At 44.2% G+C, this 27,035-nt stretch overlaps 3 protein-coding genes across 6 annotated transcripts; 2 read left to right on the plus strand and 1 right to left on the minus strand.

Moving 5' to 3' along the window:
• Positions 1 to 409: 409 nt before the first annotated feature.
• Positions 410 to 7,528, minus strand: LOC135518112 (beta-centractin-like). Its single transcript, XM_064943016.1, has 11 exons — positions 7,321 to 7,528; positions 5,765 to 5,829; positions 5,573 to 5,648; positions 5,291 to 5,416; positions 4,926 to 5,050; positions 4,602 to 4,818; positions 3,124 to 3,216; positions 2,824 to 2,998; positions 2,650 to 2,711; positions 2,463 to 2,503; positions 410 to 2,373 (listed from the first exon to the last, which is right to left on the minus strand). Exons 1-11 carry the CDS (start codon positions 7,366 to 7,368, stop codon positions 2,271 to 2,273), a joined length of 1,131 nt encoding a protein of 376 aa, XP_064799088.1. The 5' UTR covers positions 7,369 to 7,528; the 3' UTR covers positions 410 to 2,270.
• Positions 7,529 to 7,941: 413 nt separating this feature from the next.
• On the plus strand, positions 7,942 to 11,938 carry LOC135518113 (E3 ubiquitin-protein ligase MARCHF5-like). Its single transcript, XM_064943017.1, has 7 exons — positions 7,942 to 8,088; positions 8,509 to 8,595; positions 8,705 to 8,907; positions 9,063 to 9,193; positions 9,362 to 9,536; positions 11,176 to 11,342; positions 11,434 to 11,938. Exons 2-7 carry the CDS (start codon positions 8,567 to 8,569, stop codon positions 11,608 to 11,610), a joined length of 882 nt encoding a protein of 293 aa, XP_064799089.1. The 5' UTR covers positions 7,942 to 8,088; positions 8,509 to 8,566; the 3' UTR covers positions 11,611 to 11,938.
• Positions 11,939 to 16,689: 4,751 nt separating this feature from the next.
• LOC135518114 (BTB/POZ domain-containing protein KCTD9-like) lies at positions 16,690 to 20,595 on the plus strand. Of its 4 annotated transcripts, none has more exons than XM_064943020.1 (12): positions 16,690 to 17,048; positions 17,263 to 17,384; positions 17,484 to 17,527; positions 17,635 to 17,752; positions 17,830 to 17,888; positions 18,007 to 18,135; positions 18,221 to 18,288; positions 18,361 to 18,456; positions 18,574 to 18,723; positions 19,039 to 19,144; positions 19,286 to 19,419; positions 19,527 to 20,595. In XM_064943020.1, exons 1-12 carry the CDS (start codon positions 17,001 to 17,003, stop codon positions 19,611 to 19,613), a joined length of 1,161 nt encoding a protein of 386 aa, XP_064799092.1. In that variant the 5' UTR covers positions 16,690 to 17,000; the 3' UTR covers positions 19,614 to 20,595. The 4 variants fall into 4 exon arrangements, with proteins under 4 accessions (XP_064799092.1, XP_064799094.1, XP_064799090.1 ...); XM_064943022.1 differs by having other exon boundaries at positions 19,466 to 19,590; XM_064943019.1 differs by having other exon boundaries at positions 16,694 to 17,048; positions 19,497 to 20,595.
• Positions 20,596 to 27,035: the final 6,440 nt, after the last annotated feature.

Consider the following 27,035-nt stretch of genomic DNA (forward strand, 5'->3'; position numbering starts at 1 on the left):
GAGCTGTTCTTGTCTATTGATGTTCTGTATTATGTAATGTTTCATGTTTTGTGTGGACCCCAGGAAGAGTAGCTAATGCTTTTGCAACAGCTAATGGGGATCCTAATAAAATACCAAATGTTATTCTCTTCATCCCTCTCTTCGTTCACCTGTCTCTCCAGTTCAGTGGTTCTTTCACTGAGTGTTCTAATATCTACCTCATGCTCCTGGATGTGGTATGACTTTCATTGTAAAGTGTAGTACTTCTGAATGAATGCCTTGTAAAGCCTTTAGAAGTTAGTTTAATATGTGACCTAAGTCACCAGAGTGTAACGGAAGTGGGTCACAATGTATGAAACAATTCATAGCATCCTGTTGGTTATGATTATCATGAAGATTAATTAATTAAAGACCAGACGCCTCCAACAGCTGTCATTAACTTATTTATTATACTGAATTTACAAAATGAAAAGTAAAAGCAACACTTGAATAAACAGTATTGTACATTTATTTTATTTTTTGACGTTTTGAAAAGCGGTCCACTGTACACAAGGCTTTTTAAGTATAGAACCTTTTAAAAAACACCCAGAATCTGAAGTGGACTTTCCGGTGCCAGGGCACAGGAGTAAGGCGGACACCGTTTGACACAAGCCCTCTACTGCCAGAGACGTAGGGAAATCAGCCATAATAACGCCCAGACTTAGTTGTACATGAGGGGGAATAGAGGGTAGAAAACTAACTGATAATAATCCACCATCTTGTGCTTCTACATGCTTATTATGTGAATGGTCCTACTACAGTCTATAGCAACTAAACATTGCTCTCTCTCAATTGTTCTAACCCATACACTTATGGTGTTTTAAAAGAACTTACAGGGAACATTGAACAGGTGATTTCTACCATCCTTTAAATGGAGCCAAATATGGAGTCTTTGGAGAGAAATCAAATTACAATGTTTGATCTCTGTGGCCTTTTACCCAATATTCAGCTAGTCCCTGACCCTTGACTAACACTGAGATCAGAGATCACTCCCGGTTGTAGCTGCCCATAACCACAGATCTAGGATCAGATAAGCCTTTATTACCTGTATTGTATCAATGGTTAGTGGAGATGATCCTGTCCAGGCATACAGCTCTCAGATCAGTCTCTGTGCAGTACAGAACACTAACATGCTTTATGGACAGCACTTTGTCCTGTTTCATCTTTACAAGGCATTCAAGGGTCCCATTCAACTGGTCCCAAAGTTTAACTGTCATATCTCAAACGGTCATTTAGAAATAGCAATGGTCATCGAATGGTTATTTAAAGTTGAAATCCCCCGTTGGATTTGGCACCGAGTGAGGAGGATACATCTCACCCGTCCTTTGTTATCAAACCATTTCCACTAATGTCATTTTCAAACAAAGAGAAAAAACACAGCTAACTGAATGGAGATACTTTACACATCATAAGGAAGGGTTAAACATCGCTGTCGTTTAAACATGTCCATTAGTTGTTGTTGAAGAACACATGTGGGAGGGTTGGTGGAAAGAGAAGTTCTTTGAATGTTTTCCAATTAATTCCTTGAATATTTGATGAGGCAATGTAAAACACAGTGGTATTCTCTACCCATCTACAGCATGACCTATTCCTATAGCAGACTATCCTAACCCTGACCCTCAACACAATCTAATTCAACAAATGGAAACAAAAACAATTAAGAAAACAATGGTGAATTCAACCGTTGACATTAACATGGTGATTTGTAACTGTGAGGACCAAGATATTTTTTAAAGAACGCACAACAATTAAATCAATCTCTTCGGTTTGGAATAGAATTCTTACAGAATTGAAAAACATTCACCTTCTTTGTCATTGGATGATTGCAAGGTATCGTACAGGGCGAGTAATATAAATACTTCAGGGTTGAGTATAGCATTGCCCCTTCAAGAACAGAAAGAACAGTCCACAGTATTGACAAATGCCCACGCAGCCCTGGGTGTGTGAGGAGGGAGGAGGTGAGAGGCCCACAGGCTTGCCTGAAGGGCCATCCTGCTCTCTTCCACATGGCTGGTAACAGAAGGCATGCTGAATTGAGGGAGGGTGTATATGGACAGTCCCCTTGCCAGAGGATGGGGGAGGCCTTAAGGGGAGGGGCAGACATGGGGCTGTGGGATAGTTCCAGATGTTGGGGCAAATCAGTAATGTGGGGCAACAGAGCAAATACAGGAGCATTGGAGGGTAGTGTCGTGACAGGTTGGGGCAGCACAGGGCAGATAGGTCATGTTGAGGTCAGTTTAAGGGCAGCGGTGTTAGAAGGTCTTCCTGTGGATGGCCCGTGCTCTGTCCTCCTCATACTCCTTCTTGCTGACCCACATTTTCTTAAAGGTGTCCAACGACGCCAGGATGGAGCCACTACGCAGAACACAATAGAGGGAGGAGAGGAGAGAGGGATTAGGGAATAGAGAGATGTGAGAGTGAGTCTGTGTGTGGTGATCTCTTACCCGATCCACGTGGAGTAGAGCCTCTCCTGAGGGGCGGAAATCTGGACAGGAAGCACAGAGAGACAGAAAGTCAGCAGGGAGTTGCTGAGGAAACATCCTGCCCACACATGCTAAAAACAGACTCATATAGCAACATGCTGAGCTCTGGCCAAGAAGAGGTGAAAAGTTGGGCCATTAGTTACTATACCTTGATCTTCACGTCTTTGGGAGCGAGCTTCTTCACTTCGCTTAGTAACCTGTCCCCGAAGCCTGCAACAGAAAAGACTGTTAGCTAAGCCTTCAACCACATGAGAAAACACCCACTTTCACAACACACTAGTATTAGTTGTTGTTGGTCAGTGTGTGTGTGTGTGTGTGTAACCTTTGAGCAGTGTGGATCCTCCAGACAGTACGATGTTGGAGAAGAGTGTGCGTCGGAGGTCCATGTCAGATTTCTGGATAGCGAAGGCCAGCACCTCGTGGATCCCCTCGCTCTCGTCTCCGATCAAGTCTGGCCTGAACAGCAGCTCTGGGGCGCGGAACCTGGCTGGACCAATCTGGACAGGGGGCAAAAGGTCAAAGGTCAGAGTTTGGGTCAACTGAGTGTCGAACTGATGATGAAGTTGATGTTTGTAGTCCCTCAAAATAAAACCAAGGTGTGTGTGTGTGATGTTTGACTCACATCCAGCGTGCTACCGTCGGGGAGGGTGTACTGGGCCTTCTCGGTCTCCAGAGTCTCATCCTTCTGGGGGTTCAGGGACAGGTAGCAGGCTCTCTGAGGACAGAAACACACACATTACCAAGACATCCCTATTGACAGTAAGGCTGTCCAATATATTGAATTAATTAGATTCATTTGAATATATGTATTTCCGCGATATTCCAAATGCCTGTATCGCATTTTGTCTTTATGAGCGCTTATGTCCGCTTGTTCTCGTGTTGTATTTTTGGTCCCGTCTCTTTTGCTCCTTCTGTGCTGTGTGCACCTCCCCATTTACACCAGAGATCTGTATGTAATGATGAGATGCACATCTCACCCCTAACAATGGGAGTCGTTGTCGGGAAGGCAGATGACACACTTAGGTCCAAAATAAGCCCAAAGAAAATAAGCGGTTTCAAAACGCTATTTGAATGAGGTCAACAGAATCAGTCATATGGACACAAACACATTGAGACATTATTTAACTGTAATAAAGGACAAGTTAACCTTTCTGACGATACCCTTTTTATGTCTGAACTCCTCACATTGCGTACAGAGCAGACATTACTAAAACAGGAGTATCAATGAACATTGATTCTGGAAAAAGAAGGCTAAGTTTGTCGTGCCACATACCACTCGCAGCATTTTAGCCAACGACTTATACGGTCTAGTCTGTGTTTTATAAATGTGTAATAAGCATAAAACACAATTATATAAGGAATTGGCAACTCGTTGTCATTCTGAGAAATAAGGTAGAACACTTGATTTCAACATGTGAACAAAGTGGACAGACTAGCATGCTGTTCAAACTGTTGGAGACGGACAGCAGGGTGTGTTTATAACTATTCAACTGTTTTGCCTTGTTAGCTAGCAGATACATCCAAGTTGGCTAAACTTGAAATATAAAATTAGCTGGCTAATCACTAGCACGTGGGCTGGAGAGATTGTTGATAAGACCTGTGTTAATGTCCTATAGCCTGCCTGCTATAAGAAGTTAGTCATTATTAGTGGATGTGCATGGTTCTGGGTACATTTGCAACAAAAAAGGACAATTTCATAGACAGACTTGAAAGCTGGATCAGCGATTATAAAATAAAATAAAAAGCAGGTTGAATCATTTTGATAAAATAATTATTAGTGGGTCTTATGGTTGTGGAAGACTTATATTTATCCTAGGTATAACTTCACAAGCCCTGAATTCATTAGATTATTGCTGACTGTGTGAAATGCAGTGCATTTGACCTTTAAATTGTACAACAATGCTTATTTAGAGAGAACTTTAAAAAAAAAATATATATATTTATATAATAGAGATATATATTGTGAATCACCCATAAGTTTGAAAGAAAATTGAGATGTGATTTTTAGGCCATATCGCCCAGCCCTAATTGACAGCAATTCCTATTGAGCCCTTCATTTTCTTCTAGTTAGGTCACACACACACACTGTCCCTCCATTACCTCTTTAATGGTGCGGACCACCTCAAACTCTGCGGAGGTATGGAAGTCATAGCCCTCCTTGCGTAGCAGCAGCCGGAGGTAACGGGACACGTCCCTTCCAGCGATGTCCACCCTCATGATGGAGTGGGGAATGGCAAAGCCCTCGTAGATGGGCACCGCATGGGTCACCCCGTCGCCCGCATCCAACACCACACCCGTGGTACGCCCTGTCGCATAGCTGGACCAGAGAAAGGGGCGTGAGTATAACAAACACACAGAAGCGTGCCTGCACACACTAACACACACGGTATGTACACAAACACACAAACAGTGTAGCGTACTCACAGACTGAGGACTGCCTGCATGGAGATAAAGAGGGCGGGAACGTTGAAGGTCTCAAAGAACACCTCAGCCGCCTTCTCCCTGTTCTTACTGGGGTTCAGAGGGGCTTCAGTCAGCAGGACAGGGTGCTTGAGGGGAAGACAGATCTAGTTAGCATGCGAGCCAGAAGGCTGAAAATCCCTTTCTTAGTCATACTAGCTCCCTTCCTGAATGAATAGTTCACACACTCACAACATCCATAATTTTTTATACAATTCAATAAATCAAGAAGCCTAACATTTACAACAATGGTTAACAGTTCACACATTGAGGAGATTAGAGACAGGAAAAGGGGAGGGGGAGAATAAGGAGATGAGAGGAGAGCCCACCTCCTCTGAGAAGGTCTGCAGCTGTTCCTTAGAGTAGACGTACTGCCAGATCCTCTCCATATCGTTCCAGTCCTTCACTATACCATGCTCCATAGGATACCTTACTGACAGCAACCCTCTGTGCTCCTGGGAGGGAGGGATAATAGAAGGGTTATAGAGGCTTGTTGAAACTGGCCCCTTCATAGTGTGTGTGTGTGTGTGTGTGTGTGTGTGTGTGTGTGTGTGTGTGTGTGTGTGTGTGTGTGTGTGTGTGTGTGTGTAAGGCTATGGTATGAAGCCTACTTCTGCTTTGGGTCCAATGAAGAGGTCCCCCTCCAGGGCTCCTGCCATCACGCGCACGTGCTTGGGACGGCCCACACTGGATCACACACAACAGAACACAACACAGTTAGAAACAACCCCACAGATGTTATCGATCTGAATCACAGCTGTGTCTTATTGATGTAGGATAGGTACAAATAAAGGAGGTCTTACTAGTTGGGGAAGCAGTATTTGGGGATCTGGTCTCCAGCAAAGCCAGCTTTGACAACACCTGAACCCTGGGGAGAGACAGATGGAGGTAGAGGGAAGAGTAGGAGAGGTAGAGGGAAGATTAGGAGAGATAGGACAGGAGAGAAAGTTATTCATATCAAGCTATGACTACTTAAGTTGTCTGTCCCAACGCACCACAATTAACACTCCTGTGTGTGTGTGTGTGTGTGTGTGTGTGTGTGTGTGTGTGTGCGTGCGTGCAGCGGATGGCATTATCCCACTCTGTCTGAGACATCACACACATTACAGCCCCTATCTTCTGGGTTATGGCAGCCTCACTGGGCTTTAACATGCCTAGTGTTTCCTTCCTATAAGGGTTTGAGTAAAACATTAGCCCATGAAAGGCCTCTGGGCTCTTGACCGGGCAAGATGACACAGGTAGTATTATGTTGACAACAACACAACAGTTATCACCTGCAAGGTCCGGTACACTCATTCATGTCCAATTATCTAGCAAATAAGCTTATTTTGGAATTAAGTTTTTTATTTCTAGTGTGGTGCGCATAATCAGTGACAGGTGGCGATAGCTAACGCTGCTAGCTAACTTCTTTCTCGGCCAACGCATTTCGCATAGATGGCTAGCCGTTCGCAAGGTGGGATTTGTCTCCCGGCGACACAACTGTGTATCTAGCTGGTGTTGCAGCTAGTTACCTAGCTAGTGCCTGATGTTAACTGTTAATGTATCATATAAATCTAGTTAGATAGTTATTCTTCCAGAACAGAACATATATGATGAGGACGATACAGGCAAACCAGTGTTTGGATGAAAAATAACAACGTTAGCTGATTCTGCATGCAGCACACACAGCAACATACATATTTGACAAAGAGACATTCTACTACACGAGGTGCACGTAGAAAGAGGTGGCTAAGCGCAAGTGGAATATATTTATGGATAATAAGCTAGTACAATGTATTCAGTAATGTCAGCTATCAAAGCACAGCTAGAACAATAAGAAGATATTTCACCGGATGTATAAATGTGAATCATCCGCTTGGCGTTTCCACTCACTACCGAATATGGTAGTGAGAGGAAGCCCAGTGGCGGGCAGTGGGAGAAGATGGATTTTGGCCAACATTATGCAAATGTCCTCATGGATGAAACATTTGATCTCAATACAGTTTTCTTTTCCCAAAACTAGAATATGTTGTAAACTAACCCTTTGCCAAAGTAAAAAATGTGGCGTTTAGAAGGGGTGCAAAAGCGAATTGAGTTATTGCACACGCGCACTTCAGAATAGGCATTCCCTGACGGAAATATGCAGATGTATGCTTAGAACAGGCCGATAGGATCTCGCTAGCTCGTACTCGGCTCTGCCCACCTCTTTCCTTGTTCAGCCCACTATGACTTTGTTTCCATTGGAAACGACAGGCCGTGGCCCATCTTGGTTTAGTTATACAAAATCTTTGATCAAAACCTCCAACACAACACTAGCTAGCTAACCTCCCTGGCTAGTCGTTAGCTAGGCAAGGGTGTGGATGAGTGACATCATACTTACATTATCGATCACAACCGGCTGGTTAGCTATAATGTCATAGGACTCCATGACGAACTAATTGTTTAAGATATTATTCTATTAATCCTTTGATACAATCTTGCCTATTTGATATTTTAATCATGTAAATAACGCCCTGTCACTCTGGTCTCAGACCACTGGTCGCTGCTGCTTGCGTTGATCACAACCCAACCCAGTAGGTATGCGGTTGTCTCTCGAGTAGACTGACAGTGGCAACAGCCAATGGCAATACTGCCAGCTAGAGCCCACGTGCTCGCTGTCAACCCCAGATTTAGGGTTGTGAGCTTGTGCACTGTTTTTGCCGGTTTGCTTTTCCATCATCATAATCATTATTATCATCATCACCATCTTTATGAATAAATGTACCTTCAGCTAAATAAACTTTCCCCCTTTACAAGATGAATAGATGAGCATCAGAGAGGGTGGAAACATAATGTCTATTACATTACAGTATTACATTATGTGCATGTTTGGGAAATCATGGGCAATTATTAGTGAACAGAAATTATGTGTGTTTTATTTGTCTGTAAATTCCACAACATCAAAAAATGTTCAAGTTGGAGAAAAAACATGTATTTGCCTTTAAGAAAAAGTGTCTGTAACCGGAAGAACTGTTTTATATTTTTGTCCGTCCGTAGGACAGGCAGTTCGAATATTTTGTATAAATCAAAACTATTTTATTGTCATCCAACCAGTTAAAAAACTGACTGTAAAGCTACTTCGGGATTTTTATATAGAGGTATTGTCGAGGTAAGAAACCACTGTCATTATTCAACAACAACTTAAAGTTACGAATTCTTCTAATCTATAGTTAGCTAGCTAGGTAGTTACGTACCGGAGGTAGCTAATATGGCTACTCGTAACACTTGCCCGTTAGCAAGGATCACAAAGCGATTAAAACTTATGAATGGCAAATTGTATGGACATGTCATTTTCTGATCCAACTAAAACATAGAAAATATGCATCACAGCATTAACTGTAGCTGAGATTAGTTTGCAGTGGTCACTGGGGCATGTAATTTAGCCAAGGCCTTTGTAGCCAGTTACAAGTTTGACCGGAAGTGAGTTTGTGAACGTAGAAGCAAGAAGCAAGCTAATACAGGCAGTTAGTAAATAAATGCTGTCTATATTTTAGCCAGATGTAGAGAAAGTGAAATAATGTGTGTGTAGGTCTTGCCTGGCTGGCCCATGGTGAGAAGGGGACCTAGAGGAACTGAACAGACACAAGATGGCCTGTGTGGAGGAGCCCCCTGAGAAGTAAGTGTGTGTGTGTGTGTGTGTGTGTGTGTGTGTGTGTGTGTGTGTGTGTGTGTGTGTGTGTGTGTGTGTGTGTGTGTGTGTGTGCGCATTAACCCGTGTCTCCCAGGCACTGCTGGGTGTGTTTTGCGACAGAGAGAGAGGATCGCGTGGCAGAGTGGGTGAGCCCCTGCAGATGTAAGGGCTGTACCAAGTGGATCCACCAGGCCTGTCTGCAGCGTTGGCTCGATGAGAAGCAGAAAGGAAACAGTGGAGGAGCCGTCAGCTGCCCTCAGTGTGGCACAGAGTACCACATTGTCTTTCCCAAAATGGGTAACTAACACACACACACTGCATCATCTTACCCAAGGTGGGATATAGAACAAACACACTACACACCACAATGAAAGCTCTATTCTGTAGCTTCATGTCCAGGTGTGTCAGTTAGTTCATGGCTGTCTGTATATGTTTGTCCCCCCACCCTCCAGGGCCGTTGGTATACTTCCTCCAGCAGATGGACAGTGCTCTGTCACGGGCCAGTCCATTCACTGCTGCCGGTGTGGTGGTGGGGACAGTCTATTGGTCAGCTGTCACCTATGGAGCTGTGACTGTCATGCAGGTACATGCCTCTTGACTTCTGACCACTGAACCTTAACCCTGTCATACCCGTTATACCCTTGACCTCTAACCTTTGACCCATAACTAGTCCAGTGAATCCATCGCAAACAACAATGCAACTCAAAACACAAGAGTCCCAGTTCACCTCTTTCCCTCCCTCTTTCTCCAGGTGGTGGGCCATAAGAAGGGCTTGGATGTGATGGAGAGAGCAGATCCTCTGTTCCTCCTGATGGGTCTACCTACCATCCCAGTGATGCTTGTCCTGGGCAAGATGATCCGCTGGGAGGACTACATACTGAGGCTGTGGCAGAGACACTCCTCTAAACTACAGCTGCTATTGCCAGGTATACATGCATGCATACATACATACAGTGGGGCAAAAAAGTATTTAGTCAGCCACCATTTGTGCAAGTTCTCCCACTGAAAAAGATGAGAGAGGCCTGTAATTTTCATCATAGGTACACTTCAACTATGACGGACAAAATGAGAGAGAAAAAATCCAGAAAATCACATTGTAGGATTTTTAATGAATTTATTTGCAAATTATGGTGGAAAATAAGTATTTGGTCAATAACAAAAGTTTCTCTACTTTGTTATATACCATTTGTTGGCAATGACAGAGGTCAAACGTTTTCTGTAAGTCTTCACAAGGTTTTCACACACTGTTGCTGGTATTTTGGCCCATTCCTCCATGCAGATCTCCTCTAGAGCAGTGATGTTTTGGGGCTGTTGCTGGGCAACACAGACTTTCAACTCCCTCCAAAGATTTTCTATGGGGTTGAGATCTGGAGATTGGCTAGGCCACTCCAGGACCTTGAAATGCTTCTTACGAAGCCTTTCCTTCGTTGCCCGGGTGGTGTGTTTGGGATCATTGTCATGCTGAAAGACCCAGCCACATTTCATCTTCAATGCCCTTGCTGATGGAAGGAGGTTTTCACTCAAAATCTCACGATACGTGGCCCCATTCATTCTTTCCTTTACACGGATCAGTCGTCCTGGTCCCTTTGCAGAAAAACAGCCCCAAAGCATGATGTTTCCACCTCCATGCTTCACAGTAGGTATGGTGTTCTTTGGATGCAACTCAGCATTCTTTGTCCTCCAAACACGACGAGTTGAGTTTTTACCAAAAACTTCTATTTTGGTTTCATCTGACCATATGATATTCTTCTGGATCATCCAAATGCTCTCTAGGAAACTTCAGACGGGCCTGGACATGTACTGGCTTAAGCAGGGGGACACGTCTGGCACTGCAGGATTTGAGTCCCTGGCGGCGTAGTGTGTTACTGATGGTAGGCTTTGTTACTTTGGTCCCAGCTCTCTGCAGGTCATTCACTAAGTCCCCCCGTGTGGTTCTGGGATTTTTGCTCACCGTTCTTGTGATCATTTTGACCCCACGAGGTGAGATCCTGCGTAGAGCCCTAGATCGAGGGAGATTATCAGTGTTCTTGTATGTCTTCCATTTTCTAATAATTGTTCCCACAGTTGATTTCTTCAAACCAAGCTGCTTACCTATTGCAGATTCAGTCTTCCCAGCCTGGTGCAGGTGTACAATTTTATTTCTGGTGTCCTTTGACCGCTCTTTGGTCTTGGCCATAGTGGAGTTTGGAGTGTGACTGTTTGAGGTTGTGGACATGTGTCTTTTATACGGATAACAAGTTCAAACAGGTGCCATTAATATAGGTAATGAGTGGAGGACCGAGGAGCCTCTTAAAGAAGAAGTTACAGGTCTGTGAGAGCCAGAAATCTTGCTTGTTTGTAGGTGACCAAATACTTATTTTCCACCATTACTTGTAAATAAATTCATTAAAAATCCTACAATGTGATTTTATGGATTTTTTTCTTCTCATTTTGTCTGTCATAGATCACGTGTATGGGTTAACTCTAGAGGTTTAGTAAACGTTACAGCATATTGTACATTCTGCAAATGAAATTAATTTAACAAAAAAAAATTTTAAACTCTTCCTCTCTTCCCCTCCCTTCCAGGTATAGGTCGTCCATTGCCCCGTGTGCCAGCTGATGGGGGTAATGGAGGGGACCACCTGTCAGTGTCTCGTACTCTGTGTGGAGCTCTCATCTTCCCCTCTGTAGCCAGCCTGGTGGGACGACTGATCTTCGGCAGGGTACCCTCATCTCTGCAACGCACCGTTCTGGTGAGGGGAGAGTGTATTTGTACAGTATGTTTCAAGGCTGGGGTAGCATTTGTTTTATGTTTGTCTCTCGCTCTCCTTCTCTGTGTTATAGGGTGGTATAGCATTTGTGGTGATGAAGGGAGTGTTGAAGGTGTATTTCAAACAGCAGCAGTACCTCATTCAGGCCAACCGCCACATCCTCAACTACCCCGAGAGAGGGAGGGATGGAGAGACGGAGGGACGGAGCGAGGGAGGAGAAGACGACACAGAGGACAGCGGAAATGAGTGAATGCAAGACTCCCCCTCCCCAACCTTAACCCCCGATTGGGAACAGAATCCTCTGTTCCCAATCGCAATGTAGTTTTATTTTACTCAGACAAGGGGTGTGTTTAGGAGGTGCATTACATTTCCAAAAAGAGAACTTGTCCAATAGGAATGCAATTGTTAGTTTTTTTTTCTCCCATTTGTCTCCTGAATGCGACCCAGGTCTTCTATTTGCATTGTAAGATATCCACCCAACCATGACTGTATGTGTGAGCGTGTGTGTACACTGTAGAGCCCATGCTATTTTATTTGCCTGTATGAATGAATTGGCTAATAAAGTGATTTGAATGTTACATTCTGCATTCTCTCTGTTTGATGTGATTGATTAGGATCCCCATTAGTCAACTCCTATGGCGACAGCTAGTCTTACTAAAGCAAAAAAAGAAATACAAAATACTTTTCAATTTGCATACATTTAAAAACAACGTAGTGTATGTGTGCCTCTAACAGTTCCACATACATGTCAGTACATACAACAAGGAGGTCACATGTGGGAGAGGCGTTGTGCCCTGAGGTGTTGCTTTATTATAATTATTTTTAAACCAGGTTTGCTGTTCACCTGCACTATATAAGATGGAAGGGAGAACTCATGACTGTATAATACTTTACATTTCCTTGAATTTGTTCTGGACCTGTGGGGACATGTCTAGTGGGGTAAGTGTGTGTGTGTCAGTGCTGTGTGTAAGTTGACTATGAAAACAGTTTCTTATAAAAAACATCTAATAATAAGATAAAACTAGAGCCTGCAGAAATTGCTTTGTGGAGTGTGGTGTCAAAAAAGCAGAGCATATGATTATTACGGATAGACCTCTCATCATCTTTACAACCATTGAATCTATATATTCTGACCATGACAGTTCACAATCTTAGGTAACACCATGTAATTTAGTCTCCTCAACTTGTTCAACAGCAACACCATTCATTACCAGATTAAGGACCCTGGCACTAAACACCACCCTCTGCAACTGGATCCTGGACTTCCTGACAGGCCGCCCCCAGGTGGTAAGGGCAGGTAAGAACACATCTGCCACGCTGATCCTCAACATGGGGGCCCCTCAGGGGTGTGTGCTCAGTCCCCTTCTGTACTCCCTGTTCACTCATGACTGCACGGCCAGCGTACGACTCCAACACCATCATTAATTTTGCCGATGACACAACAGTGGTAGGCCTGATCACCGACAGCCTATAGGGAGGAGGTCAGAGACCTGGCCGTGTGGTGCAAAGACACCACAAACAACCTCTCCCTCAACGTGATCAAGACAAAGGAGATGATTGTGGACTACAGGAAAAGGAGGACAGAGCACGCTCCCATTTTCATCAACTGGACTGTAGTGGAGCAGGTTGAGAGCTTCAAGTTCCTTGGTGTCCACATCACTAACAAACTAACATGGTCCAAGCACACCAAGACAGTCGTGAAGAGGGCACGACAAAACCTATTCCCCCTCAGAAGACTGAAAAGATTTGGCATGGGTCCTCAGATCCTCAAAAGGTTTTAGAGCTACACCATCAAGAGCATCCTGACGGGCTGCATCACTGGTATGGCAACTGCTCGGCCTCCGACCAAGGTCAAGAGGCTTCCATACAGCTTCTACCCCCAAGCCATAAGACTCCTGAACATCTAGTCAAATGGCTACCTAGACTATTTGTATTACGCCCCCCCCCCTTCTATGCTGCTGCAACTCTCTGTTATTATCTATGCATAGTCACTTTAATAACTCTACCTACTTGCACATTGACTCTGTTCCGGTACCCCCTGTATATAGCCCCGCTATTGTTATTTACTGCTGCCCTTTAATTATTTGTTATTCTTATTTTTTTCATCTTTATTTAACCAGGTAAGCTATTTGAGAACAAGTTCTCATTTACAACTGCGACCTGGCCAAGATAAAGCAAAGCAGTGCGACAGAAACAACAACACAGAGTTACACATAGAATAAACAATCATACAGTCAATAACACAGTTTGGGTCTAGAGTGTCACCCCCTTTGAAGAGGGCCCCTTTGATGGCTGTGGCAGCTTTCCAATCTTTAGGGTTCTCAGACGATACGAAAGAGAGGTTGACCAGACTGGTAATAGGGGTTGCAACAATGGCGGCGGATAATTTTAGAAAGAGAGGGTCCAGATTGTCTAGCCCAGCTGATTTGTACGGGTCCAGGTTTTGCAGCTCTTTCAGAACATCTGCTATCTGGATTTGGGCGAAGGAGAAGCTGGAGAGGCTTGGGCAAGTAGCTGCGGGGGGTGCGAAGCTGTTGGCCGGGGTTGGGGTAGCCAGGAGGAAAGCCTGGCCAGCCGTATAGAAATGCTTATTGAAATTCTCGATTATCGTGGATTTATCGATGGTGACAGTGTTACCTAGCCTCAGTGCAGTGGGCAGCTGGGAGGAGGTTCACTTATTCTCCATGGACTTTACAGTGTCCCAAAACCTTTTTGAGTTAGAGCTACAGGATGCAAATTTATGTTTGAAAAAGCTAGCCTTTGTTTTCCTGACTGAGTGCGTGTATTGGTTCCTGACTTCCCTGAAAAGTTGCATATCACGGGGACTATTCGATGCTAGTGCAGTCCGCCACAGGATGTTTTTGTGCTGATCAAGGGCAGTCAGGTCTGGAGTGAACCAAGGGCTATATAGATTGAGGGCATCTAGCTTAGATTGTAGGACTGCCGGGGTGTTAAGCATATCCCAGTTTAGGTCACCTAACAGAACGATCTCTGAAGATAGATGGGGGGAAATCAATTCACATATGGTGTCCAGGGCACAGCTGGGAGCTGAAGGGGGTCTATAACAGGTGGCAACAGTGAGAGACTTATTTCTGGAGAGATTAATATTTAAAATTAGATGCTTGAACTGTTTGGGCATAGACCTGGAAAGTATGACAGAACTTTGCAGGCTATCTCTGGAGTAGATTGCAACTCCTCCCCCTTTGGTAGTTTTATCTTGACGGAAAATGTTGTAGTTGGGTTTGGAAATCTCAGCATTTTTGGTGGCCTTCCTAAGCCAGGATTCAGACACGGCAAGGACGTAACGGTTGGCAGAGTGTGCTAAAGCAGTGAGTAAAACAAACTTAGTGAGGAGGCTTCTGAACAAATGAGAGTGTCTGGGGATAAATGAGAGTGCCTGGGGATACGCAGGGCCTGGATTAACCTCCACATCACCTGAGGAACAGAGGAGGAGTATGATGAGGGTACGGCTAAATAAATGGTCGTCTAGTGTGTTGGAGACAGAGAATAAAGGGAGCAGATTTCTGGGCGTGGTAGAATAGATTCAGGGCATAATGTACAGACAGGGGTATGGTGGGGTGCGGGTACAGTGGAGGTAAACCCAGGCTCCGAGTGATGATAAGAGAGGTTGCATCTCTGGACAGGCTAGTTATGCTGGGTGAGGTCACCGCATGTGTGGGAGGTGGGACAAAGGAGGTATCTGAGGCATGTTGAGTGGGACTAGGAGCTCCGCAGTAAACTAAAACAATAATAACTGTCCTAAACAACAGTGTACAAGGCATATTGGCATTTGAGAGAGAGGTAAAGTGAGGCATAAAGCAATCACTGGTGTTGATTGGGAGAGCTAGCTAAGGCAACAACTGGTAAGACAACAACAGCCCTTATCTTACTTTTTTTTTTCTTAAAACTGCATTGTTGCCCAAGGACTTGTAGGTAAGCATTTCACTGTACATCTGTTTTATTTGGTGCATGTTACAAATACAATTTGATTTGATTCAGCTGAGTTCTAGAACTTAGGGAACGATTTGTGCCAAATACAGATCTCTTACTTTTAGAGATGTTCACAACCAGTTTATTACTGGCCACCCATTCCAAAACAGATTGCAACTCTTTGTTAAGGGTTTCAGTGACTTCATTAGCTGTGGTTGCTGATGTGAATATAGTTGATCGTTATAAATGGACACACATGCTTTGTTTAATGCCAGTGGCAGGTCATTGGTGAAAAGAGTAGAGGGCCTAGAGAGTTGCCCTGCAGTAAACTACACTTTACATGTTTGACATTAGAGAAACTTCCATTAAAGAAAACCCTTTGAATTATATTAGATAGATAGCCCTGATTCCACGATATGGTAGAGGTTGAATAGCCATAACACCGACGTTCTCAACAGCAGGTTATGGTCAATAATATCAAAGGCTGCACTGAAATCTAACAGTACAGCTCCCACAATCTTCTTATCAATTTATTTCAACCAATCATCTGTCATATGTGTCAGTGCTGTACATGTTGGGTGACATTCTCTATATACCTGCTGAAAGTCGTATTAATTTGTTCACAGAGAAAAATTTGGTAAAACAATTTTTTCCAACAGTTTGCCTAGAGTTGGCAGCAAGCTGATATAGATTAAACATTTGACAGATAAGAGTGGCTACAGAGTCAGTTACCATCCTCAGTAGCTTTCCATCTAAGTTGTCAATGCCAGGTTTGTCATTATTGCTCGATAACAATGATTTTTCCGCACAAGTAGACAATGGCCCTGATCGGACAGCTCAGAGCCTCTGCTCTTTTCTGTCCATAAGAAACAATTGGATTGGTGGAAGAGGCAGGGCAGGCCAGGAGCAAGGAAGGAGGGTGTGGTCAGCAAGGCATCCCCCGAGGCTGAATGCCCTAAGGTTTTTATCAGAACGGTTGTAGATTAGTTTTGCCTTTTTGCTTTTCCCAACATGAGTTCGTGGTGTTTTGTTTTAAAAATAGAAGTAAAAAAGAAAAGAAAAAGAAAAAATGAGGGATAAAAGAACATCATTAAAATTATAGCTCACAGTTGTGCATGGGGGAGAGGGGTCGGGGTGCTAAGGAGTGCATTCACATATATCTACACATTTTCACATATCTACACATTTTCATACACACACATGTATTTTTTCTTCCTCTCTACCAGGTCAGCTTCAGCATTATGGACATGGGTGTATCTGTGGTCCATTTGGCCTGTCCCAAGGCTTCCTTCAATGATGGGTTGTGAGTGGCTCTGTTGATGAACTTCTGGCCAATGATTGACTGCCTATTGTTGATTGATGTCAGTCCAGATATGCTGTTAACGTAGTGGTTGCTGATGTATCTTGGTAGTCTGTAAACCATTTTTGTTGCCAATTCATCTGCTTAAGGACAGGAAGCGAGGAAAGGAAACATTAATTGTTTAGAAAAAATAATTATGACCAATGACATCTCGGTAACTGCATGTAAGTTACCACCTTATTCATCGCCATTGGACAACATTCACTCTTTAATCGTTGATTGGACGACATCGTTGTAACGTTTCAAGCTTTTTATTTTATTGCGGATGTTTTGGTTCCAATCGAAAACATCAGAAACGGGTGTATTTAGCTAGTTGACTCAAGCCGAGCAGCTAAATAACCAGGACTATCATGAAGAGAGTCACTCTGTTTGTCAACGGAACGTCTTCCAATGGCAAGGTAAGCTAGTTTCCGAGAACCCTATCGGTTCCCTTTCTATATCAACGGCAGCACAGATAACATCACTGCATAGCTACTGCTGTAGCTAGCTACATCTCATCTGACCACAGTAGGTACGCTAGGTTGCTAGCAGTACGTCTTTTGTCTGTGTACATCGCCAGATATATATTGTCGCAGGGTTGTATCTGTGGGCTTCATGTGTATTTTGCCGCAGGTTGTGGCGCTGTATGGATCGCTGACAGACCTGCTGTCCGTCGCTAGCAGTAAACTGGGAATCCGAGCCTCCAGCGTTTATAACGGGACAGGCGGTCTTATAGACGACATAACGCTTATAAGGTGAGTTCAAAATTGGCGACATAGCCGAACTAATCAGCTAGCGAGGCAGGATAAAGTTCTGTTCACTGCTAACACCGTGCGTGTGTGTGTGTTCTGCAGGGATGATGACGTGCTGTATGTGTCTGAGGGCGACTCCTTTGATGGTAAGTTGACTACAACCTCTCAACAGCTCTATCAGGAGGTACAGTGTGGGATATGCTGTGCTTCTATCTGGGTGGGATGTACTTGCTATCTGTATGACTTCCCTCAGATGCGAGTAAGACAAAGTGTGCAGACCCCCAGGATGACCCTGGTTGTCCAGACTGGTTCCAAACTCACACTGATTGGCTGACGCTCAACGTTGGGGGTTACTGCTTCACCACCACACGGTAACCATGACAACCTTGCAGTCTGTCCACTCCATTCTATTGATACACATAACCTGTGTGGTGTGTTTTCTCCTCAGGAGCACTCTGGTCAGTAAAGAACCAGCGAGCATGCTGGCCCACATGTTCCGAAACAAAGGTGATGATGTCGCTCCCACAATGCACCACTCACTGCCTGTCTCCTCCACTCAATTTTCATGTCCTGAATTCCGTGTGTGTGTGTGTGTGTGTGTGTGTGTGTGTGTGTGTGTGTGTAGATGTGTGGGGTAATAAACAGGACTCCCAGGGTGCCTACCTGATAGACAGAAGTCCAGGCTACTTTGAACCAATCCTCAACTACCTGAGACACGGACAACTCATCATCAATGACGGCATCAACCCACTGGGTATGCCACACACTCACAATGTACACACTGGACTTACACACACACACACACACTAATAGCTACTTCATCTGTTTCTCTGTCTCAGGGGTCCTGGAGGAAGCTCGGTTCTTCGGCATTGAGCAACTGGCTGAGCAACTGGAGAACCTGATCAAGGTGTGTGTGTGAATACCGTAAGTGTGCATGAGGCTTGTCTATCCTAACTACACCATATTTTCTCATTCCCAGAGTTCCCAGCCTGCTGATGACCACTCCCCTCTAACCAGGAAGGAGTTTGTACGTTTCCTGTTGGCCACACCCACCAAGTCAGAGCTGCGTTGTCAGGTAGCACACACTCACCAAAATGTATCTGTTTTCAGTGGCTATGCTCCATCTTGTCTGACACTGTCCTCTTTGATCTCCCTCTCTCTCTCACACACACACACACACACACACACACAGGGTCTGAACTTCAGCGGTGCAGACCTGTCTCGCCTGGACCTGCGCTACATCAACTTTAAGATGGCCAACCTGAGAGCTGCCAACCTCACTCACGCCAACCTCAGTGGTGCCAACCTGGAGCGGGCAGACCTGTCCTCAGCCTGCCTTGACGTGTGTTACTGTGTGTGTGTGTGTTACAGGGAGCTAACCTACAGGGTGTTAAGATGCTGTGTTCTTGTGTGTGTTACTAGAACACAGCATCTTAACACCCTGTAACACACACAAGAACACAGCATCTTAACACCCTGTAGGTTAGCTCCCTGTAACACGCATTAGAACACAGCATCTTAACACCCTGTGTGTGTGTGTTACAGGGAGCTAACCTACAGGGTGTTAAGATGCTGTGTTTTAATGCGTGTGTGTGTTACAGGGAGCTAACCTACAGGGTGTTAAGATGCTGTGTTCTAATGCGTGTGTGTGTTACAGGGAGCTAACCTACAGGGTGTTAAGATGCTGTGTTCTAATGCGGAGGGTGCATCTCTGAGAGGCTGTAACTTTGAGGACCCTGCTGGAGTCAAAGCCAACATGGAGGGTAACACGCACATATAAACACATTTGACTTGACTCAACACACACACACACACACTTGGATTACAAGGTTCAATACCTTTTCGATCATACTTGGATTTGTATTGATTGTGTGTGTGTGTGTGTGTGTGTGTGTGTGTGTTAGGTGCCAACCTAAAGGGGGTGGACATGGAGGGTAGTCAGATGACGGGTATCAACCTGCGAGTTGCCACACTGAAGAACGCCAAGCTGAAAAACTGCAACCTGAGAGGAGCTACACTGGCTGGCACAGACCTGGAGGTAAACACACACACACACACACACACAAAACACCTCTCAAACATAGCTCCCTCCCTCTCTTTCTCCCCCTCTCTCAGAACTGTGACCTGTCTGGATGTGATCTACAGGAAGCTAACCTTCGGGGCTCCAACGTGAAGGGAGCCATCTTTGAAGAGATGCTGACTCCACTGCACATGTCTCAGAGTGTGCGATAACCCCACTGCACATGTCCCAGCGTGTGCGATAACCCCACTGCACATGTCCCAGCGTGTGCGATAACCCCACTGCACATGTCCCAGCGTGTGCGATAACCCCACTGCACATGTCCCAGCGTGTGCGATAACCCCACTGCACATGTCCCAGCGTGTGCGATAACCCCACTGCACATGTCCCAGCGTGTGCGATAACCCCACTGCACATGTCTCAGCGTGTGCGATAACCCCACTGCACATGTCTCAGCGTGTGCGATAACCCCACTGCACATGTCCCAGCGTGTGCGATAACCCCACTGCACATGTCTCAGCGTGTGCAGTAGGGTTATCGTACACGTCTCAGAATGTGCTACTCCTCCACTGAACCCCACACAAACACACTCCTGGTCCTTAAGTCATTCCTCCCAACCCCCTCTGTAGCTCACCACTGATTTTCTCTTCTCAGAAGAGACTAGTTGCCCAATACTATATCAACCCTTAGTAGTCACTTAGCTACCTGAGGGCAGTAGTTGTTCCTCTGACATGAGTGAATATGAAACGAGACCCAGGAATGTTTTAGTTCTGGTACACATGTTTGTATATATGGCGTAAAAGGTTCTACATGTTTGTAAAATAATATATGTATTTTGAAGGTAGATACAGCAGATTCGGGCCAACTTCTGCAACAACAAACAGTGTGAGGTTAAACTTCTTGCTGTTTTGGTCTCGCAGCTATCACGTTGCAGCAGTGTGAAATGCACCCATGCACATGCGCTTATCTGCAATATCTGAGGTTCATGGCAAACGTTATATGGCTGAGTCTCACTTTAATGGGTCCATATGTACATTATCCTACATGGACCATCTTCTCCATGCCAGGGGTTAGATTTCCATCACATGGTGCTACACTTTATCATTGTGAAAATTGTTCTATTTTTGTATCACTATCACTGTATAATTACTGTCGTATGTCTTTTGCAATAAAGGCTCTAGCCTGTTTTTAGTATCTAGTTGTGTTTTTATGTCAAAGGTTCCTCTAAGTGATCCGCACGTATATTTGGCATGCTTTACCCTCGGAAACTTGAGTTAAAGAGACAATATTTGGAAGGATGGCCCCGGCAGACGAGGCACGCATAAAGTGATGCACACATACAAGGGTGTGTAGGGTAACTGGAATGTACCTTATTGTGAAGGTTTGTGTTTGAAACCTGCCTTTTCGGGACAAACCTAAACAAAAGTTTTCCAGCTGTACCGTTGACAGCATCTTGACTGGCTGCGTCCCTGCTTGGTAGGGCAATAGCACCGCCCTCGATCGCATGGTGCTATAGAGGGTGGTGCGACAGCCCAGAACATCATGGGCTGAGCTTCCTGCCATCCAGGACCTCTATATCAGGCAATGTGAAAGGAAGGCCCAAAAAAATGTTAGACTCCAACCACCCAAGTCATAGACTGTTCTCTCTGCTTCTGCACAGCAAGTGGTAGCAGTGCATCAAGTCTGACACCAACAAGCCCCTGAACTGCTTATAACCCCATGCCATAAGACTGCTATATAGCTAACAAAATGGCTACACGGACTATCTTGAGTTGACCTATATATGTAAAAAAAAAAATCACACTCACAGGGCCCTACACAGTCACTCCATTTCCTCACACACACACATAATATGCATATACATTTATACTGACTCTACTCACATACAGACATACAGTATATGCTGCTGCTACTCTGTTTATCATATATTGTGATGACGAGTCACCATAGCCCAATACATATCTACCTCTATACAGTTGAAGTAGGAAGATACATAGCCAAATACATTTAAACTCAGTTTTTCACAATTCCTGACATTTAATCCTAGTTAAAAATTCCCTGTCTTAGGTCAGTTAGGATCACCACTTTATTTTAACAATGTGAAATGTCAGAATAATAGTAGAGAGAATGATTTATTTCAGCTTTTATTTCTTTCATATTCCCAGTGGGTCAGAAGTTTACATACACTCAATTAGTATTTGGTAGCATTGCCTTTAAATTGTTTAACTTGGGTCAAATGTTTCGGGTAGCCTTCCACAAGCTTCTCACAATAAGTTGGGTGAATTTTGGCCCATTCCTCCTGACAGCTGGTGTAACTGAGTCAGGTTTGTAAGCCTCCTTGCTCTCACAAGCTTTTTTAGTTCTGCCCACAAATATTCTATAGGATTGAGGTCAGGGCTAAGTGATGGCCACTCCAATACCTTGACTTTGATGTCCTTAAGCCATTTTGCCACAACTTTGGAAGTATGCTTGGGGTCATTGTCCATTTGGAAGTTGTTCTGGGATTGATTTGCGCTTTTGGCACCAAAGGACGCCAAAGGACCAAAGGACGCTCATCTCTAGGAGACAGAACGCATCTCCTTCCTCAGCGGTATGACGGCTGCGTGGTCCCATGGTGTTTAACTTGCGTACTATTGTTTGTACAGATGAACGTGGTACCTTCAGGCGTTTGGAAATTGCTCCCAAGGATGAACCAGACCTGTGGAGGTCTACAATTTTTTTCTGAGGTCTTGATTTCTTTTGATTTTCCCATGATGTCAAGCAAAGAGGCACTGAGCTTGAAGGTAGGCCTTGAAATACATCCACAGGTACACCTGCAATTGACTCAAATTATGTCAATGAGCCTATCAGAAGCTTCTAAAGCCATGACATTATTTCCTGAAATTGTCCAAGCTGTTTAGAGGCACAGTCAACTTAGTGTATGTAAACTTCTGACCCACTGAAATTGTGATACAGTTAATTATAAGTGAAACAATCTGTCTGTAAACAATTGTTGGAAAAATTACTTGTGTCATGCACAAAGTTGATGTCCTAACCGACTTGCCAAAACTATAGTTTGTTAACAAGAAATGTGTGGACTGGTTGAAAAACGAGTTTTAATGACCCCAACATAAGTGTATGTAAACTTCTGACTTCAACTGCAGATCCAGTATCCATGCACATTGTAAATATGGTACTGGAATTTACCCTGTATATATTATGCTTACATACTTTATCGTGTTCTACCTTGTTATTTTTAGTATTACATTGTTACTAATTATTGCATTGTTGGGGTTAGAGCTGGCAAGAAAGGCATGTCACTGAGCATTTTACATTAAAACTGGAAAACCACAAGCTTCATCTTACTGTGTTGCTTGCTGTAATTCCTTCTGTATGCAGAAGAGGACAGTATTCTCAGTATCTGTGGCCAGGATTGGTCTCTCTCAAAGCAGATGTCAAACACCTGACCTTACAGAAAGTGCTTACACGATTTCTTGAGGAATTGTTGCCTTTGTGAGATTTTTTCCTGTAGGTTTTCCTTTAGAATTTTTCCTAACTTTTTAGTAAGATATGTAAGGCGGTGTCAGAGGAAGTCCCTAGAAATTGTAAAAGCCCCCAGTCACGCAAGTCATAGAATGTTCTCTCTGCTATCATATGTCAAGCGGCATCGGAGAGCCAAGTCTGGGACCAAAAGGCTCCTGAACAGCTTCTATCCCCAAGCCATAAGACTGCTGAACAGTGAATCAAATGGCTAAATTACTATTTGCATTGACCCCCTTTTTATTTGCACTGACTCTCTTGCACCGGCTCACTGGACTCTACCCACACACTCACATATACTACACTGGACTCTACACACACACTCACATATACTACACTGGACTCTACACACACACTCACATATACTACACTGGACTCTACCCACACACTCACATATACTACACTGGACTCTTCCCACACACTCACATATACTACACTGGACTCTACCCACACACTCACATATACTACACTGGACTCTACTCACACACTCACATATACTACACTGGACTCTACCCACACACTCACATATACTACACTGGACTCTACACACACACTCACATATACTACACTGGACTCTACACACACACTCACATATACTACACTGGACTCTACCCACACACTCACTGGACTCTACCCACACATATACTACACTGGACTCTACACACACACTCACATATACTACACTGGACTCTACACACACACTCACATATACTACACTGGACTCTACACACACACTCACATATACTACACTGGACTCTACACACACACTCACATATACTACACTGGACTCTACACACACACTCACATATACTACACTGGACTCTACCCACACACTCACATATACTACACTGGACTCTACCCACACACTCACATATACTACACTGGACTCTACACACACACTCACATATACTACACTGGACTCTACCCACACACTCACATATACTACACTGGACTCTACCCACACACTCACATATACTACACTGGACTCTACCCACACACTCACATATACTACACTGGACTCTACCCACACACTCACATATACTACACTGGACTCTACACACACACTCACATATACTACACTGGACTCTACACACACACTCACATATACTACACTGGACTCTACCCACACACTCACATATACTACACTGGACTCTACCCACACACTCACATATACTACACTGGACTCTACACACACACTCACATATACTACACTGGACTCTACCCACACACTCACATATACTACACTGGACTCTACCCACACACTCACATATACTACACTGGACTCTACCCACACACTCACATATACTACACTGGACTCTACACACACACTCACATATACTACACTGGACTCTACACACACACTCACATATACTACACTGGACTCTACCCACACACTCACATATACTACACTGGACTCTACCCACACACTCACATATACTACACTGGACTCTACCCACACACTCACATATACTACACTGGACTCTACCCACACACTCACATATACTACACTGGACTCTACTCACACACTCACATATACTACTCACACTCACATATACTACACTGGACTCTACCACACACTCACATATACTACACTGGACTCTACTCACACACTCGCATATACTACACTGCACTCTACCCACACACTCACATATACTACACTGGACTCTACTCGCACACTCACATATACTACACTGGACTCTACCCACACACTCAAATATACAGTGCACTGGACTCTACCCACACACTCACATATACTACACTGGACTCTTTTGCACACATATACTCACTGGACTTCAAACATACTAACTGGATATCAAAACTGTATTACACTGAAGACTCACCCACAACTCACATATCTGACACTGGACTCTACGCACATTTACATGGATATTTCAAACTTTTTTACCCACAACTCAAATAAACAGTGCCTTGCAAAATGATTCAGCCCCTTGAACTTTGCGAGTGCCACAAGGCTTCAAACACCAAGTTAAGAAGAGACTTAAATGGGCCAATGTTGACCTAGCAATGGACTAATGATGATAAATCTCCTTTTGGTGTAATGAGTCCAAATTAAATTTTTGCACCTGCACTGTGATAGTCTCAGAGTAGGTGATCTCCGCATGTGTAGTTCCCACTGAAGAACATGGAACACAGGTGGATGGTGTAGATACTTTGTGGAAGAAGTGCAGTGGTGGTGTTAAAGCCGTATTTGGATACAAAACTGATTTGACCAATTGTGTGCTTTAAACATCCCAATTTGGGAACTTTGCACTTGCCACAACTTGATTACACACAGGTGGATTGTATTTATCATCATTAGTCATTTATCAACATTGGATCATTCAAGATCCTCACTGAACTTCTGGAGAGTTTGCTGCACTGAAAGGAGAAGGGGCTGAATAATTTTGCAGCCAATTTTTCAGTTTTTGATTTTACATTTACATTTGGATTTAAGTCATTTGCAGAAGATCTTACAGCTGACTTACAAATTGGTGAATTCACCTTCTGACATCCAGTGGAACAGCCACTTTACAATAGTGCATCTAAATCATTATGGGGGTGGTGAGAAGGATTACATTATCTATAAAGGTATTCCTTGAAGAGGTGGGGTTTCAGGTTTCCGGAAGGTGGTGATTGACTCCGCTGTCCACCTGGGAGTTTGTTCCACCATGGGTGGCCAGAGAAGGAACAGTTTTGACTGGGCTAAAGCGGGAATTGAACTTTTTGGCAACAATGCAAAACGTTATGTTTGGCATAAAAGGCTCATCACCCTGAACACCTATTCCCACTGTCAAACAGCCATGGTGGTGGCAGCATCATGGTCCCCTTGGGCCTGCTTTTCTTCAACTGGAAGCCAGTGGAAGAGCGGAAAATTGATGGGAAGATGGATGGTTGAACACCAGACGGGCATTCTGGCGTTCTGGATGAGTTGTAGGGGTTTAATGGCACAGGCAGGGAGCCCAGCCAACAAGACAGTAATCCAGACGGGAGATGACAAGTGCCTGGATTGGAATGGTTCCTGTGTAAACATATCCAGGATGTTGTAGAGCATGAACCAAGGAAAGGCCACCTGCCATGATGTTGGTTGAGAACTGACAGGGTGTTGTCCAGGATCACGCCAGGTTCCAGCGCTCACTGGGAGGAGGACACAATGGAGTTGTCAACCGTGATGGCGAGAAAACGGGCAGTCCTTCCCGGGAGGAAAACTGAGGTGGTGACATCATCCACACTGATATGTCTGCCAGACATGCAGAGATGCGATTCGCCACCTGGTCATCAGAAGGGGGAAAAGTATTAAGATTAATTGTGTGGTCTGAATAATTTTGCAGTGCCAATTTTTCAGTTTTTGATTTGTTAAAAAGTTTGAAATATCCAATAAATGTCGTTCCACTTCATGATTGTGTCCCACTTGTTGTTGATTCTTCACAAAAAAATACAGTTTTATATCTTTATGTTTGAATCCTGAAATGTGACAAAAGGTCGCAAAGTTCAAGGGGGCCGAATACTTTCGCAAGGCACTGTACTACACTGGACTCTACCCACACACTCACATATACTACACTGGACTCTACACACACACACTCACATATACTACACTGGACTCTACCCACACACACACATATACTATACTGGACTCTACACACACACACTCACATATACTACACTGGACTCTACCCACACACACACATATACTACACTGGCACTCCAACACACACACACACATTTACTACACTGGCACTCCAACACACACACTCACATATACTACACTGGACTCTACCCAAACACACACATATACTACACTGGCACTCCAACACACACACACATATACTACACTGGCACTCCAACACACACACACATTTACTACACTGGCACTCCAACACACACACACACACACACACATATACTACACTGGCACTCCAACACACACACACATATACTACACTGGCACTCCAACACACACACATACACACATATACTACACTGGCACTCCAACACACACACACACACATATACTACACTGGCACTCCAACACACACACACATATACTACACTGGCACTCCAACACACACACACATATACTACACTGGCACTCCAACACACACACTCACATATAC

This window comes from Oncorhynchus masou, chromosome 28 (assembly GCF_036934945.1).
Source record: "Oncorhynchus masou masou isolate Uvic2021 chromosome 28, UVic_Omas_1.1, whole genome shotgun sequence".
Lineage (NCBI taxonomy): Eukaryota > Metazoa > Chordata > Actinopteri > Salmoniformes > Salmonidae > Oncorhynchus > Oncorhynchus masou.